This window comes from Oncorhynchus keta, chromosome 1 (assembly GCF_023373465.1).
Source record: "Oncorhynchus keta strain PuntledgeMale-10-30-2019 chromosome 1, Oket_V2, whole genome shotgun sequence".
Lineage (NCBI taxonomy): Eukaryota > Metazoa > Chordata > Actinopteri > Salmoniformes > Salmonidae > Oncorhynchus > Oncorhynchus keta.
Genome location: NC_068421.1, coordinates 21,887,512 through 21,905,846, shown reverse-complemented (window position 1 = coordinate 21,905,846; position 18,335 = coordinate 21,887,512). Strand labels below are relative to the sequence as shown.

The 18,335-nt window shown below is 43.9% G+C and overlaps 1 protein-coding gene across 22 annotated transcripts in view; it reads right to left on the bottom strand.

Moving 5' to 3' along the window:
* LOC118376166 (unconventional myosin-XVIIIa-like) overlaps positions 1 to 18,335 on the bottom strand; it is a 220,504-nt gene that overhangs the window by 28,898 nt on the left and 173,271 nt on the right. For all 22 annotated transcript variants that reach the window (XR_008136457.1, XR_008136460.1, XR_008136458.1 and 19 more), the window contains 7 exons: positions 13,612 to 13,812; positions 13,338 to 13,448; positions 13,045 to 13,149; positions 12,710 to 12,856; positions 12,465 to 12,578; positions 3,295 to 3,411; positions 2,680 to 2,763 (listed from right to left, as the gene is read on the bottom strand). Coding sequence is in view for 18 of the 22 variants with exons in the window: in XM_052518612.1 (XP_052374572.1) it covers positions 2,680 to 2,763; positions 3,295 to 3,411; positions 12,465 to 12,578; positions 12,710 to 12,856; positions 13,045 to 13,149; positions 13,338 to 13,448; positions 13,612 to 13,812 (879 nt within the window). In the remaining 4 variants the exon portion in view is untranslated. The remainder of the gene's footprint in view (positions 1 to 2,679; positions 2,764 to 3,294; positions 3,412 to 12,464; positions 12,579 to 12,709; positions 12,857 to 13,044; positions 13,150 to 13,337; positions 13,449 to 13,611; positions 13,813 to 18,335) is intronic.

The window sequence follows — 18,335 nt, the reverse complement described above, 5'->3', positions numbered from 1 at the left end:
TTTTTGTAAAAACTGAACATTTGCAATCTAACAGAGTCTCCTCATCGAAAACATCTGAAGTTCTTCAAAGTTCTTCAAAGGTAAATTATTTTATTTTAATGTTTTTCTGTTTTTTGTGAAAATGTTGCTTGCTGAATGTCAGGCATAATACTATGCTAGGCTATCAATAGTGTTACACAAATGCTTGTTATGCAATGGTTGAGAAGCATATTTTTTAAAATCTGAGATGACAGTGTTGTTAACAAAAGGCTAAGCTTGAGAGCAAATAGATTTATTTCATTTCATTTGCGATTTTCATGAATGTTAACGTTGCGTTATGCTAATGAGCTTGCGGATAGATTTACACAATCCTGGATACAGGTTTCTTTCGTAGCTAAACGTGACTCAGAAAACGGAGCGATTTGTCATAAACAAATAATATTTTTGTAAAAACTGAACATTTGCTATCTAACTGAGAGTCCCATTGAAAACATCTGAAGTTCTTCAAAGGTAAATGATTTTATTTGAATGTTTTTCTGGTTTTTGTGAAAATGTTGCTTGCTGAATGTGAGGCATAATACTATGCTAGGCTATCAATAGTGTTACACAAATGCTTGTTTTGCAATGGTTGAGAAGCATATTTTGAAAATCTGAGATGACAGTGTTGTTAACAAAAATCTAAGCTTGAGAGCAAGCATATTGATTTCATTGCATTTGCGATTTTCATGAATAGTTAACGTTGCGTTATGGTAATGAGCTTGAGGCTGTATTCACGATCCCGGATCCGGGATGGCTCGTCGCAACAGGTTAAGAACAAATGCTTATTTTCAATGACAGCCTAGGAACAGTGGGTTAACTGCCTGTTCAGGGGCTGAACGACAGATTTGTACCTTGTCAGTATGGGGATTTGACCTTGCAACCTTTCGGTTACTAGTCCAACACTCTAACCACTAGGCTACCCTGCCGGTGGAACGGTCGTTAAGACACTAACAGCTTACAGACAGTAGGCAATTAAGGTCACATTTATGAAAACTTAGGACACTAAAGAGGCCTTTCTACTGACTCTGAAAAACACCAAAACAAAGATGCCCAGGGTCCCTGCTCATCTGTGTGAACGTGCCTTAGGCATGCTGCAAGGAGGCCTGAGGACTGCAGATATGGCCAGGGCAATACATTGCAATGTCCGTACTGTAAGACACCTAAAACAGCACTACAGGGAGACAGGACGGACAGCTGATCGTCCTCACAGTGGCAGACCTTGTGTGCTGTTGCAATGTATTGCAATGTATTGCCCTGGTCACATCTGCAGTCCTCAGGCCTCCTTGCAGCATGCCTAAGGCACGTTCACACAGATGAGCAGGGACCCTGGGCATCTTTGTTTTGGTGTTTTTCAGAGATTTTTTTCCCTCATTTTGTCTGTCATAGTTGAAGTGTACCTATGATGAAAATTACAGGCCTCTCTCATCTTTTTAAGTGGGAGAACTTGCACAATTGGTGGCTAAATACTTTTTTGCCCCACTGTATCTATTACTCAAAGCGTAGATATGTGCCCCCGACTAAATTGCTTTTAATTATTTCTAAAAGTTGCTCCGCTGTTTCAAAGCAGAGAAACTATTTGCTAGGAATAATAATTTCCTGAATATTGACTTTGGGACGTACATCGAGGTCAGACGAGGACTTTTTGTTTAATCTGAAACCAATGTAGCTAAACTAACAACTAGACTTATGCCCTCCAGTCCAACTCAAGTCTTTAAATAGGCCTAAAGTAACCTTCAAGGAAAGAAAATATTACTGTTTTAAAACATACTGACTATATAATTATTCTTAATATTCTTGTATTTCGATGTGAATTGAAAGAAACGTTCCTTTATAAGCTCCTGTATGAGGGAGCCCCTGGGAGCATGGTGTACGTTCAATAAGATGACAGCTTCCCTGCCATAATGAATGACTAGACATCCGAGAGAGAGAGTGAGTGGAAGAGAGAGAGAGAGAGCAAGCCAGAGATGGAGGGGGAGAGAGAGAGAGAAAGGGGGATTCGGACACTGCCCTCATAGCCTGATGATGATGACAGACACCCCCCCCTCTCAGCAACAGTGGGGATAATTGTTCCGAGGCCAGGGTCTCTGATGGTTATCACCAGAATGGAGTGCCACAATGTGAGTGTCACGCTACAACACAAATGTCCCGTGTCTGGGTCGGATTATGGGGCAACAGACAGAGAGAGGTAAAGGTATTACAGGTTTGATCCCCTGCAGGGTCACCTTGATTTGATAAGAAAAGGCACACAGACTGTGACCACACAACACGGTTCCACAATGAAATCACTACAACTGAAGGGTGCGTATGTTAAAGCTGGGGAGCCAAATGTCACAGCCTGACTGGGCACCGTGACAGACAACAGTCAGACAGACGTTCTCTATCTTCAACTGCCAAACAGAGTTGACAATTTTGGTTATTCTGATAGACATATCTCTAATAAGACACATTGATTATGCCATGTCAATCATTTGTAAGGACTACCATGCAAAGAGAGGAGATAGGGGTTGAGGACTTTAAATTCCATGAGGCAGATGACTTATGTCAGCTAGCTAGTCCTGCTCAATGAGTCCCATTATGTTGTTCTAAGTGCAGACAAAGTGCTGCATTAGGATAGCACTGTCTATCCCTATACCCTCCCAGCTGTGTCCGAGTGAACTGTACCTTCTCCTGGACATCCTGCTTCTCCTTGAGGGCCTCCTCCAGCTGGGCTTGTAGGTCAGAGATCTGGGCTAGGTTCTGGGTTGACTACACACACAAACAAGCTACTGGTCAGTCTGATTGGTTTAACACCAACTTATCTCTACAGTGTATTGCATCATGTTTACTTTAAGTAGCACAGTACAACATATTATATTCCTCCCCATTTGGTCTACACAGCTAGAAAACAGACTGATAAACAACCATAAACAAACATGTTGATGGGACCATGTCACAGTGACATATTTTTAAAAGCAAGAGTAGGGAGGGGAGACATCAACACACCTCATTTCAATGTGACCTGTGTGAAATGAAATATTAGAGATTAGTGCTTTTTTTCTGCTACATGAAGCGCTCCGCATAGTAAGCCCAGGGGAACAGCTGTCTCACTTTAGACGGGATACATTCATTTGCAGCTAGTAGAAGCAGATCACTCATATTTCCATCAGTGTCAGACAGACAGAGCTCACTTTTCATCTCCACTTGATAGCAAACTGCTCTACACAGATACATTAACATGCCAAATACTATTTACACCATTGAAATAATGCAGAATGACCCTTGCATTGTGTGTGTTACCTGGACGACAGCTGACTTGTGCTTCTTCATGAGCTCGTTCATATCCTCCTGGTCCTCCTCCATACGAGACTGAAGATCATTCTTCTCCCTCAGCAGCCTGCTCAACTGCTCTTCCAGCTGAGAGAGAGAGACACAGAAAGAGACACAGAGAGAGAGAGAGAGAGAGAGAGAGAGAGAGAGAGAGAGAGAGAGAGAGAGAGAGAGAGAGAGAGAGAGAGAGAGAGAGAGAGACACACACACACACAGAGAGAGAGAGAGAGAGAGACAGAGGCAGAGAGACAGAGGGAACAGACATTGAGTAAAGCCAGTGTGTCTGTGTACACTATCGTTCAAAAGTTTGGGGTCACTTAGAAATGTCCTTGTTTTTGAAAGAAAAGCCAATTCTTTTGTCCATTAAAACAACATCAAATTGATCAGAAATATAGTGTAGACATTGTTAATGTTGTAAATGACTATTGCAGCTGGAAACGGCAGATTTTTAATGGAATATCTATATAGTCGTACAGAGGCCCATTATCAGCAACCATCACTCCTGTGTTCCAATGGCATGTTGTGTTAGCTAATCCAAGTTTATCATTTAAAAAGGCTAATTGATCATTAGAAAACCCTTTTGCAATTATGTTAGCACAGCTGAAAACTGTTATCCTGATAAAAGAAGCACAACACCAGTCTCAACGTCAACAGTGAAGAGGTGACTCCGGGATGCTGGCCTTCTAGGCAGAGTTGCAAAGAAAAAGCCATATCTAAGACTGGCCAATAAAAATAAAAGATTAAGATGGGCAAAAGAACACAGACACTGGACAGACAAACTCTGCCTAGAAGGCCAGCATCCCGGAGTCGCCTCTTTACTGTTGACGTTGGGACTGGTGTTTTGCAGGTACTATTTAATGAAGCTGCCAGTTGAGGACTTGTGAGGCGTCTGTTTCTCAAACTAGACACTATAATGTACTTGTCTAAAGCAACTGAAAAGCCTGCAACACTTAAAAGAGCTAAAAGATTCGGAATGGGTAGCAAGGAATAAGTTAGTCCTACATATTTCCAAAACTAAAAGCACTGTATATGGGACAAATCGTTCACTTAAACCCTAAACCTCAACTACATCTCGCAATGAATAATGTGGAGGTGTGGAGCAAGTTGAGGTGACTAAACTGCTTGGAGTAACCCTGGATTGTAAACTGTCATGGTCAAAACATACTGATACAACAGTAGCTAAGATGTGGAGAGGTCTGTCCATAATAAAGCATTGCTCTGCCTTCTTAACAACACTATCAAGGCAGGTCCTACAGGCCCTGGTTTCGTCGCACCTGGACTACTGTTCAGTCGTGTGGTCAGGTGCCACAAAGAGGGACTTAGGAATATTGCAGTTGGCTCAGAACAGGACAGCACGGCTGGCCCTTAAACATACACAGAGAGCTAACATTAATGACATGCATGTCAATCTATCATGGCTCAAAGTGGAAGAGAGATTGACTCATCACTACTTGTTTTTGTGTTGACAAGCTGAATGGACACCCAACCATACCTCACAAGACATGCCACAAGAGGTCTCTTCACAGTCCCCAAGTCCAGAACAGACTATGGGAGGCACACAGTACTACATAGAGCCATGACTACATGGAACCCTATTCCACATCAGGTAACTGATGCAACAGTAGAATCAGATTTAAAAAACAGGTAAAAATACACCTTATGGAACAACAGGCACTGTGAAGAGACACACACAAAGGTACAGACACATGCATACGCACACATTGTGAGATTGTTATATGGTGCTATTAAACATCTTGTATTGTATATATGTAGTAATAATGTTAGATGATGTACTGTTTTATCTTTTGTTTAATATGTTATGTAAGTGCTTCAATGTGTTTGGACCCCAGGAAGAGTAGCTGCTGCCTTGGTAGGAAATAATGGGGATCCCTAATAAATACTAATACAAACACAGGATCACATACTGTCTTTTCCCAGTCATTATCAACCTAGCCAATTATTTGTATTTATTTAACCATTATTTAAGTAGGCAAATCAGTTAAGAACAAACTTTTATTTACAATGACGGCCTACCAAAAGGCAAAATACCTCCTGTGGGGATGGGGTCTGGGATTAAAGATAAAAAAAACTAAAAATATATAAATATAGGACAAAACAAACATCACTACAAGAGAGACAACACTACATAAAGAGTTACTAAGACAACATAGCATGGTAGCAACTAGAGGTCCACCGATTATGATTTTTCAACGCCGATACCGCTACCGATTTATTGGAGGACCAAAACCCGATCAGTTACAACAATACTGAATTAACACTTATTTTAACTTAATATAATACATCAATAAAATACATTTAGCCTCAAATAAATAATGAAACATGTTCAATTTGGTTTAAATAATGCAAAAACAAAGTGTTGGAGAAGAAAGTAATATGTGCCAATATGCGCCATGTAAAAATGTGTGCCATGTAAAAATGTGTGCCATGTAAAAATATGTGCCATGTAAAAATGTGTGCCATGTAAAAATGTGTGCCATGTAAAATATGTGCCATGTACAAAAGCTAACGTTTAAGTTCCTTGCTCAGAACATGAGAACATATGAAAGTTGGTAGTTCCTTTTAACATGAGACTTCAATATTCCAAGGTAAGAGGTTTTAGGTTGTAGTTAATATAGTATTTATAGGAATATTTCTCTCTATACCATTTGTATTTCATATACCTTTGACAGTATAACTTCCGTCCCTCTCCTCGCCCCTACCTGGGCTCGAACCAGGAACACATCGACAACAGCCACACTCGAAGCATCGTTACCCATCGCTCCACAAAAGCCGCGGCCCTTGCAGCGTAAGGGGAATGACTACTCCAAATCTAAAAGCGAGTGACGTTTGAAACGGTATTAACGCGCACCCCGCTAACTAGCTAGCCATCACATTGGTTACACCAGCCATTAGGCTGATAGGCTTGAAGTCATAAACAGTGCTGTACTTGTGAAGAGCTGCTGGCAAAACGCACGAAAGTGCTGTTTGAATGAATGATTACGGGCCTGCTGCTGTTCAGTCAGACTGCTCTATCAAATCAGACGTAATTATAACATAATACCACACAGAAATACGAGCCTTAGGTCATTAATATGGTCAAATCCGGAAACTATAATTTCTAAAACAAAACGTTTATTATTTCAGTGAAATATGGAACCGTTCCGTATTTTATCTACCGGGTGGTATCCCTAAGTCTAAATATTCTTATTATATTGCACAACCTTCAATGTTATGTCATAATTACGTAGAATTCTGGCAAATTAGTTCGCAATGAGCCAGGCAGCCCAAACTGTTGCATATACCCTGACTCTGCGTGCAATGAACGCAAGAGAAATGACACAATTTCACCTGGTTAATATTGCCTGCTAAACTGGATTAGTAGTTATAACTAGTGATTATGATTGATTGTTTTTTTATAAGATAAGTTTAATGCTAGCTAGCCATTTACATTGGCTTCTACTGCATTCGCGTAACAGGCAGGCTACTCGTGGAGTGCAATGGTTAGAGCGTTGGACAAGTTAACCGTACGGTTGTTCTGCTCTTGAACAAGGCAGTTAACCCACCTTTCCAAGTCCTTTTGAAAATGAGAATGTCTTCTTAACTGACTTGCCTAGTTAAATGAAGCTATATAAAAAATACATTTTAATGGAAATCTGTGTCCAAAAATACAGATTTCCAATTGTTATGAAAACTTGAAATCGGCCCTAATTAATCCGATTCCGATTAATCGGCCGACCTCTAGTAGCAACACAAAACAACATGGTAGCAACACAACATGGGGGGGAGACACCTGAAACCCCACCTCTTTAAGGAATACCTAGGATAGGATAAGTAATCCTTCTCACCCCCCTTAAAAGATTTAGATGCACTATTGTAAAGTGGCTGTTCCACTGGATGTCATAAGGTGAATTGTTACGGATACAGTTATCCTGCGTGTGTGTATCCTGTGTGTGTTTCTTTTCTCTCCTTCTCTCCTCACAGGTGAAAATCATCACTCCCCAATCAGTCAACAATCAATCATCAATCAGAAGACACACCTCCTCCTATTTCCTACCCTATCACAGTTCCTTCCCCATGGTTTAAAAACCCCATAATTTGTTTGTTCTAGAGCTCAGCTCAGCTCAGCTCAGCTCAGCTCAGCTCAGCTCAGCTCAGCTCAGCTCAATCTCTCTGTAATGCCATGTCTGTAGGTCTCTGTGTTTCACTCTCGCTTTGTGTCTTAACCTCTCTTTTGTTTAAAGCACTTCATAGCACTTTGTCATCACCTGTGAGTATTATTTTTGGTTATGGTGTTTGTTTGTTGCTGGTGGGAAAAGGGGGAAACCAAGACAAGTCGCCCATGGGCATACACTACCCGTAGGTGAACTTTGTTAAATACACTAGTTAGAACTGGGCGGACCACCCACTGTATTTTTGGTTAGTTAGTTAGCTGTTGTTAAAGTAGGCTAGTCTAGCTTAGGGGTGTTTTTGAATACTTATTGTTTCTTTCCTTGGGTCCAGCTCAGCCCCCTTTCCTGCTCCCCCCATTACCGTGTGTTTATAAATAAACCTAGAGTTTGACGGTAGATTTCTGTTGTCGTGGTTATTTCGTGCACACTTTTACTTTGTCACAATAATAATTTGCATGAGTTATGTTACGGGTCTCATTACCATCCCCCCTAGACTGTCGGGCCAAAAGGGATTCGTAACATGAATGCACCAATTTGTAAGTCGCTCTGGATAAGAGCGTCTGCTAAATGACTTAAATGTAATGTAAATGTAAACATGGTACAAACATTATTGGGAACAGACAACAGCACAAAGTGCAAGAAGGTAGAGACAACAATACATCACGTGAAGCAGCCACAACTGTCAGTAGGAGTGTCCATGATTGAGTCTTTGAATGAAGAGATTGAGATAAAACTGTCCAGTTTGAGTGTTTGTTGCAGCTCGTTCCAGCCGCTAGCTGCAGCGAACTGAAAAGACGAGCGACTCAGGGATGTGCGTGCTTTGGGGACCTTTAACAGAAACGTGACTGGTAGAACGGGTGTTGTATGTGGATGATGAGGGCAACAGTAGATATCTCAGATAGGGGGGAGTGAGGCCTAAGAGGCGGTAGGTAGCCTAGTGAGGTGGCAGGTAGCCTTGTGGTTGGACTAGTAACTGAAAGGTTGCAAGATCAAATCCCTGAGCTGACAAGGTAAAAATCTGTTGTTCTGCCCCTGAACAAGGCAGTAAACCGACTGTTCCTAGGCCGTCAGACAGAAACAAACATTTTACCTTGTAAGTAGACATAATTGCAAACGATTAAACCCTTCCAATAGAATGCAAAAAAAAATGTTTTGTTACAAATTCAACTTTAAATGAGTTGACTCTTCACATGGGATGATTTCACTGAACAAAAGAAAGGAAATATTGAATGGTCCCCAATGATCCATCACATCTCCCAAAAATGTTTTCAACATACATTTCCAAAATGATAGTCTAGACACTAAAGCGTTGGTTGCCTTCCTCTCAGCGTAAGTATAGAATGCAGTGATGTGTCCTATAAGGAGCATTGGTGGTAAATCTGATGGCCGAATGGTAAAGGTTAGCGACTAATGCCTAATGCTAGCAGGGTGTTCCTAACTGACTTCTGTGGAAACGTCAGAGGCGTAATCCCATTTCTATAATTACTTCAACAATGCAGAGGGGGGCAGCAGGGAGATGAGAGGGGCTGGAGACAGTCAGGGGATGTATTAATAAATGATGAATAATGTGGATATCAGAAAAGGATAATGAATCCATTAGTACATAGCTGAGAGATGAGAGGACTTGTAAAGCACGCTGGCACAGTGACATCCATCTTATTCACATAGAGGGAAAAACAGACCGGGGGAATGGATAATGGACCACATCTGATGAATTTCACCAAAATAGAACCAACAGAATTCCTTGGAAAGGAATTGCAAGATTTCATACTGGTATTAATGACATGGTTGCTATTTTAATAAGGAGATACCCATTCAATGTTTGTTTCCTATGTTAAACCAAATAAATGCCCTCATTTCCCCCAAAAATGCGCAGGTTAAGTAAACATCAACCCCAATATAGACTTGTTTGTTCCTTCTGTACTTCAATGCCATAATTAAAATAATAAAATAAACCATTGACAATCATGTTAAGAAAATGTCCATTTAGACTGATGAAACATCTATACATCCATTTCTCCATCCACCTCACCCAGTTTCTATTGTTCCTGACCTGCTGCGGTGTGAACTCAATTACCATTCCCTCTCGCTGCCGAGACAATATTCACCCAATGGCAGCTGTATTAAACTGTAATGCATTTCAAGGTGATACGTCGTGTTCAAATTAGAAATGTTCAAGGAAACATTCCATCATAATGCCAGTCTCACCGCCGAGAGAGGTGGATGTCACATCAAGAGAAAGGTGAGGATGAGGAGAGAGAGAGAGAGAGAGAGAGAGAGGACGGAAGGAAGGTGTAAAAGGAGAGGGGGATGAGAACTCAGGGGAGAAGAAAAAAAATAAGGAGAGAGGTAAGAGAAGGAGAAAGGAGGAGAGGTAAGAGAAGGAGAAAGGAGGAGAGGTAAGAGAAGGAGAAAGGAGGAGAGGTAAGAGAAGGAGAAAAGAGGAGAGGTAAGAGAAGGAGAAAAGAGGAGGTAAGAGAAGGAGAAAGGAGGAGAGGTAAGAGAAGGAGAAAAGAGGAGAGGTAAGAGAAGGAGAAAAAATAAGGAGAGAGGTAGAGAAGGAGAAAAGAGGAGAGGTAAGAGAAGGAGAAAGGAGGAGAGGTAAGAGAATGATAAAGGAGGAGAGGTAAGACAAGGAGAAAAGAAGAGAAGTAAGAGAAGGAGAAAAAATAAGGAGAGGTAAGAGAAGGAGAAAAAATAAGGAGAGGTAAGAGAAGGAGAAAAAATAAGGAGAGAGGTAGAGAAGGAGAAAAGAGGAGAGGTAAGAGAAGGAGAAAGGAGGAGAGGTAAGAGAAGGAGAAAGGAGGAGAGGTAAGAGAAGGAGGAGAGGTAAGAGAAGGAGAAAAGAGGAGAGGTAAGAGAAGGAGAAAAGAGGAGAGGTAAGAGAAGGAGAAAAGAGGAGAGGTAAGAGAAGGAGAAAAGAGGAGAGGTAAGAGAAGGAGAAAAGAGGACAGGTAAGAGAATGAGAAAAAATAAGGAGAGAGGTAGAGAAGGAGAAAAGAGGAGAGAGGTAAGAGAAGGAGAGAGGTAAGAGAAGGAGAAAAGAGAGAGGTAAGAGAAGGAGAGAGGTAAGAGAAGGAGAAAAGAGAAAGAGAAGGTAAGAGAAGGAGAAAAGAGAAGGAGAGAGGTAAGAGAAGGAGTAGAGGAGAGAGGTAAGAGAAGGAGAAAAGAGAAAGAGGTAAGAGAAGGAGAGAGGTAAGAGAAGGAGAGAGGTAAGAGAAGGAGAAAAGAGAAAGAGAGGTAAGAGAAGGAGAGAGGTAAGAGAAGGAGAAAAGAGAAACAGAAGGTAAGAGAAGGAGAAAAGAGAAGGAGAGAGTTAAGAGAAGGAGAAAAGAGAAGGAGAGAGGTAAGAGAAGGAGAAGAGGAGAGAGGTAAGAGAAGGAGAAAAGAGGAGAGGTAAGACAAGGAGAAAAGAAGAAAGAGAGGAAAAAGAGATGGCTGTTGGGTTGTTGCCATGACTCCCCTTAGAGCCCACACAGATGGTGTTGTCCTGATTAAAAGGTAGTTCACGGTGATAGAGTTCTTGAAATGTGTTGACATTTTGTCTTCTACTGAAGTGTTTCTTTGTCCTTTAGAGCTGCCTTGTCCATCTAATTGATAACTTTGGCAGAGCTCCAGATCTAAAGGTATTGTCCTAGTGTCCTTAGGAGCACACCGGCGTCTTTGTTGAAAAAGGTGTGTAGGAAGATGAGAGAAGTGTGTAAGAAAGGTGTGCGTAGGAAAGGCATACGTTGGTATCGGGCCCAATGTCACTCAGCTCCGTCATATACTCACATGGTCTCGCTTATCATTGCTATGTAGATGACACTCAACTACTTTCCCCCCTTCTGACACCCAGGGAAGACCTCCCTGCTAAAAGACCTTTCCATTACGGGTGACAGCTCCACGGTGTCCCCCTCCCAGAGTGCAAAGGACCCCCCTGTCGTTCTCTGCAAACATCACAGCAGTGACTCGCTCCTGCAGATTCATGCTCCCCAACATCGATAGAGTACGACTCTACCTCAAACATGAAGAGGTGCAAGTCCTAATCCAGGCACTTGTCCTCTCCCGTCAGGACTACTACAACTCACTGTTGGCTGGGCTCCCCACTTGTGCCATCAAACCCCTGCAACTTATCCAGAACGCTGCAGCCCGCCCATTGTTCAACCTTCCCAAGTTCTTCCATGTCACCCGCTCTTCAGCACACTCCACTGGCTTCCAGTCTAAGCTTGCATCCACTACTAGACCAGGGTACTTGCCGACTGAGCAGCAAGAGGAGCTGCCCCTCCCCACCTTCAGGTTATGCTCAAACCCTACACCCCAACCCAAGTACTCCATTCTGCCACCTCTGGTCTCTTGGCCCTCCCACCCCTATGGGAGGGCAGCTCCCGCTCAGCCAAGTCCAAGCTCTTCTCTGTCCTGGCACCCCAATGGTGGAACTAGCTTAGGACAGAAGAGTCCCTGCCCATCTTCCGAAAACATCTGAAACCCTACCTCTTCAAAGAGTATCTTAAATAATCCCATAGCGCGCTATCACCCCCTTCTCCCGCCTCCTCCCCCCTCCCCCCGACACCTTGCACGCTCAGAATACATTTCATTCAACCTCTGAAAACCCTCCCACTTCCTGTCCTTAGGAGCACACCTGCCATTCTAAATGCTTTCACAGATGAAAATACATGGTGGCGAGTAAAAGCACTGCCCTAGGTTAGAGGTCATGATGTATGGAATAGGTTAGAGGTCATGATGTATGGAATAGGTTAGAGGTCATGATGTATGGAATAGGTTAGAGGTCATGATGTATGGAATAGGTTAGAGGTCATGGTGTATGGAATAGGTTAGAGGTCATGGTGTATGGAATAGGTTAGAGGTCATGGTTTATTGAATAGGTTAGAGGTCATGGTTTATTGAATAGGTTAGAGGTCATGGAATAGATTAGAGGTCATGGTGTATGGAAAAGGTTAGAGGTAGGAAGGAATGGTGTATTGTACTCACAGCCTGTTTGGCTTTGGAGATGTCGTCCATCTGCACATGCAAGTCCTCAATCTCCACCTCCATAGACTTACGGGCCTTCACTGCTGCCGCACAGGTGAACTCTGACTCCTCCAGCTGAGACAGTGGGAGAGAGAGGTCCAAATTCTATAGACATTTTATTCTGATGTTTCTGGACTTTCCCAGTATCTCTGTGGTGTGTCACGCAGGTGTAGGAACTGGACAAGTGTGCTAGGGGTACAACCTACCTGGTTTTTGAGCTGGGCGATCTCTCTCTTGCTGGGGGCGTTGTTCTTCATGTGGTCCAGCATGATCTGGGCGTCGGCCAGCAGGGCCTTTGTGCGCTTCAGATCCTTCCTCAGCCTCTTCTCTGTCTCCACGTCTCTGGGGTTCACCTGGGGACAGCAGCAACACAACCATATTACGACCCACTCAACATATTACACCACACACTAATCACAGTACCAACAAAAGCCTGCATAATCTGTAACTATCCAGTAGGAGGGTTGACAGCCACTGGACATATAACTAGTCTGGGTAAAGACTGTCCAAGGTGGACTGGTAGTGGGGTGTCTGACAGTACCTGGTCCTGGGCCGACCGCAGCTTGGTCTCCAGTTCTCTCCTATCACGTAGGACCTTCTGTTTGTCATTAAACTCCTCCTCCAGTTGGACTTCTATCTGCTTCAGCTGAAAACACAGGAACACACTATAATGTGATCCAACTGAAAGAGACATGTTTACATAATAAAACTGAGTCATCGTCTAGGTTTGTACTTTGGAGACGAAACCAGCTATTTGTGGCTATTATAGTCACACATTGTCACAACTAATCATTTGCCTTTAGAGTCATGTAAAGTTTCCGGTGTGTGCTGTACCTTCTTACTGCAGGACTGTCTGATCTCCTCCACCTCCTCGTCTTTACTCTCAATCTCCTTGGAGTGTGTCTGGCGCAGTCTCTCTGTCTCCATCTCCAGACGCAGCTTAGCCTGCACAACACAAAGACAGAGTATGAGTGTCATCCTCAATGGAGTGTGTGTGTATGTATGTGTGCGCACATCTGCATGTGCGTTCAAGTGTGAGTCTCCGTGTGCGCACGTCTGCATGTGTATATACAAGCGTGTGTCTCTGTGTGTGTCTCTAACTCTATACCTGCTCCAGCATCTGTATAGTTCCGGCCTGTTCATCCAGCTCCTCTTCCTGGTCTTTGACCTTGGCCTCCAGGTCACGCATCGTCTTCTTCACCTTGGACAGTGATGCCTCGTCCTTGGTCTCCTGGGACGACAGGTCCAGCAGCTCCGCCTCCAGCTGTTCTAACTTCACGTTCTGTGCACACATCTCCAGGTCCTTGCCCTATAGGGAGAGAGGACATACACATTAAAACACACATCTCCAGGTCTTTGTCCTATAGGGAGAGAGGACATACACATTAAAACACACATCTCCAGGTCTTTGTCCTATAGGGAGAGAGGAGACACACATCTCCAGGTCCTTGCCCTATAGGGAGAGAGGAGACACACATCTCCAGGTCCTTGCCCTATAGGGAGAGAGGACATACACATTAAAACACACATCTCCAGGTCTTTGTCCTATAGGGAGAGAGGAGACACACATCTCCAGGTCCTTGCCCTATAGGGAGAGAGGAGACACACATCTCCAGGTCTTTGTCCTATAGGGAGAGAGCACATACACATTAAAACACACATCTCCAGGTCTTTGTCCTATAGGGAGAGAGGAGACACACATCTCCAGGTCCTTGTCCTATAGGGAGAGAGGACATACACATTAAAACACACATCTCCAGGTCTTTGTCCTATAGGGAGAGAGGAGACACACATCTCCAGGTCTTTGTCCTATAGGGAGAGAGGACATACACATTAAAACACACATCTCCAGGTCTTTGTCCTATAGGGAGAGAGGAGACACACATCTTCAGGTCCTTGTCCTATAGGGAGAGAGGACATACACATTAAAACACACATCTCCAGGTCCTTGTCCTATAGGGAGAGAGGAGACACACATCTCCAGGTCCTTGTCCTATAGGGAGAGAGGACATACACATTAAAACACACATCTCCAGGTCATTGTCCTATAGGGAGAGAGGAGACACACATCTCCAGGTCTTTGTCCTATAGGGAGAGAGGACATACACATTAAAACACACATCTCCAGGTCTTTGTCCTATAGGGAGAGAGGAGACACACATCTCCAGGTCCTTGTCCTATAGGGAGAGAGGACATACACATTAAAACACACATCTCCAGGTCCTTGTCCTATAGGGAGAGAGGAGACACACATCTCCAGGTCCTTGTCCTATAGGGAGAGAGGACATACACATTAAAACACACATCTCCAGGTCATTGTCCTATAGGGAGAGAGGAGACACACATCTCCAGGTCCTTGTCCTATAGGGAGAGAGGACATACACATTAAAACACACATCTCCAGGTCCTTGTCCTATAGGGAGAGAGGAGACACACATCTCCAGGTCCTTGTCCTATAGGGAGAGAGGAGACACACATCTCCAGGTCCTTGTCCTATAGGGAGAGAGGACATACAAATTAAAACACACATCTCCAGGTCCTTGTCCTATAGGGAGAGAGGAGACACACATTAAAACACACATCTCCAGGTCATTGTCCTATAGGGAGAGAGGAGACACACATCTCCAGGTCCTTGTCCTATAGGGAGAGAGGACATACACATTAAAACACACATCTCCAGGTCATTGTCCTATAGGGAGAGAGGAGACACACATCTCCAGGTCCTTGTCCTATAGGGAGAGAGGACATACACATTAAAACACACATCTCCAGGTCCTTGTCCTATAGGGAGAGAGGAGACACACATCTCCAATAGGGACACACATCTCCAGGTCCTTGTCCTATAGGGAGAGAGGACATACAAATTAAAACACACATCTCCAGGTACTTGTCCTATAGGGAGAGAGGAGACACACATTAAAACACACATCTCCAGGTCATTGTCCTATAGGGAGAGAGGAGACACACATCTCCAGGTCCTTGTCCTATAGGGAGAGAGGACATACACATTAAAACACACATCTCCAGGTCCTTGTCCTATAGGGAGAGAGGAGATACACATTAAAACACACATCTCCAGGTCCTTGCCCTATAGGGAGAGAGGAGACACACATTAAAACACACATCTCCAGGTCTTTGTCCTATAGGGAGAGAGGAGATACACATTAAAACACACATCTCCAAGTCCTTGTCCTATAGGGAGATAGGAGACACACATCTCCAGGTCTTTGTCCTATAGGGAGAGAGGAGATACACATTAAAACACACATCTCCAGGTCCTTGTCCTATAGGGAGATAGGAGACACACATCTCCAGGTCTTTGTCCTATAGGGAGAGAGGAGACACACATCTCCAGGTCCTTGTCCTATAGGGAGAGAGGAGACACACATCTCCAGGTCTTTGTCCTATAGGGAGAGAGGACATACACATTAAAACACACATCTCCAAGTCCTTGTCCTATAGGGAGAGAGGAGACACACATCTCCAGGTCGTTGTCCTATAGGGAGAGAGGAGATACACATTAAAACACACATCTCCAGGTCCTTGTCCTATAGGGAGAGAGGAGACACACATCTCCAGGTCCTTGTCCTATAGGGAGAGAGGAGATACACATTAAAACACACATCTCCAGGTCCTTGTCCTATAGGGAGAGAGGACATACACATTAAAACACACATCTCCAGGTCCTTGTCCTATAGGGAGAGAGGAGACACACATCTCCAGGTCCTTGTCCTATAGGGAGAGAGGACATACACATTAAAACACACATCTCCAGGTCCTTGTCCTATAGGGAGAGAGGAGACACACATCTCCAGGTCCTTGTCCTATAGGGAGAGAGGAGACACACATCTCCAGGTCCTTGTCCTATAGGGAGAGAGGACATACAAATTAAAACACACATCTCCAGGTCCTTGTCCTATAGGGAGAGAGGAGACACACATTAAAACACACATCTCCAGGTCTTTGTCCTATAGGGAGAGAGGAGATACACATTAAAACACACATCTCCAGGTCATTGTCCTATAGGGAGAGAGGAGACACACATCTCCAGGTCCTTGTCCTATAGGGAGAGAGGAGATACACATTAAAACACACATCTCTAGGTCATTGTCCTATAGGGAGAGAGGAGACACACATCTCCAGGTCCTTGTCCTATAGGGAGAGAGGACATACACATTAAAACACACATCTCCAGGTCCTTGTCCTATAGGGAGAGAGGAGATACACATTAAAACACACATCTCCAGGTCCTTGTCCTATAGGGAGAGAGGAGATACACATTAAAACACACATCTCCAGGTCCTTGTCCTATAGGGAGAGAGGAGCCACACATTAAAACACACATCTCCAGGTCTTTGTCCTATAGGGAGAGAGGAGATACACATTAAAACACACATCTCCAGGTCCTTGTCCTATAGGGAGATAGGAGACACACATCTCCAGGTCTTTGTCCTATAGGGAGAGAGGAGACACACATCTCCAGGTCCTTGTCCTATAGGGAGAGAGGAGACACACATCTCCAGGTCTTTGTCCTATAGGGAGAGAGGACATACACATTAAAACACACATCTCCAAGTCCTTGTCCTATAGGGAGAGAGGAGACACATCTCCAGGTCCTTGTCCTATAGGGAGAGAGGAGATACACATTAAAACACACATCTCCAGGTCCTTGTCCTATAGGGAGAGAGGAGACACACATCTCCAGGTCCTTGTCCTATAGGGAGAGAGGAGATACACATTAAAACACACATCTCCAGGTCCTTGTCCTATAGGGAGAGAGGACATACACATTAAAACACACATCTCCAGGTCCTTGTCCTATAGGGAGAGAGGAGACACACATCTCCAGGTCCTTGTCCTATAGGGAGAGAGGACATACACATTAAAACACACATCTCCAGGTCCTTGTCCTATAGGGAGAGAGGACATACACATTAAAACACACATCTCCAGGTCTTTGTCCTATAGGGAGAGAGGAGACACACATCTCCAGGTCTTTGTCCTATAGGGAGAGAGGACATACACATTAAAACACACATCTCCAGGTCCTTGTCCTATAGGGAGAGAGGAGACACACATCTCCAGGTCCTTGTCCTATAGGGAGAGAGGAGACACACATCTCCAGGTCCTTGTCCTATAGGGAGAGAGGAGATACACATTAAAACACACATCTCCAGGTCCTTGCCCTATAGGGAGAGAGGACATGCACATTAAAACACACATCTCCAGGTCTTTGTCCTATAGGGAGAGAGGAGACACACATCTCCAGGTCCTTGTCCTATAGGGAGAGAGGAGATACACATTAAAACACACATCTCCAGGTCCTTGCCCTATAGGGAGAGAGGACATGCACATTAAAACACACATCTCCAGGTCCTTGTCCTATAGGGAGAGAGGAGACACACATCTCCAGGTCCTTGTCCTATAGGGAGAGAGGAGACACACATCTCCAGGTCCTTGTCCTATAGGGAGAGAGGACATACAAATTAAAACACACATCTCCAGGTCCTTGTCCTATAGGGAGAGAGGAGACACACATTAAAACACACATCTCCAGGTCTTTGTCCTATAGGGAGAGAGGAGATACACATTAAAACACACATCTCCAGGTCATTGTCCTATAGGGAGAGAGGAGACACACATCTCCAGGTCCTTGTCCTATAGGGAGAGAGGAGATACACATTAAAACACACATCTCCAGGTCATTGTCCTATAGGGAGAGAGGAGACACACATCTCCAGGTCCTTGTCCTATAGGGAGAGAGGACATACACATTAAAACACACATCTCCAGGTCCTTGTCCTATAGGGAGAGAGGAGATACACATTAAAA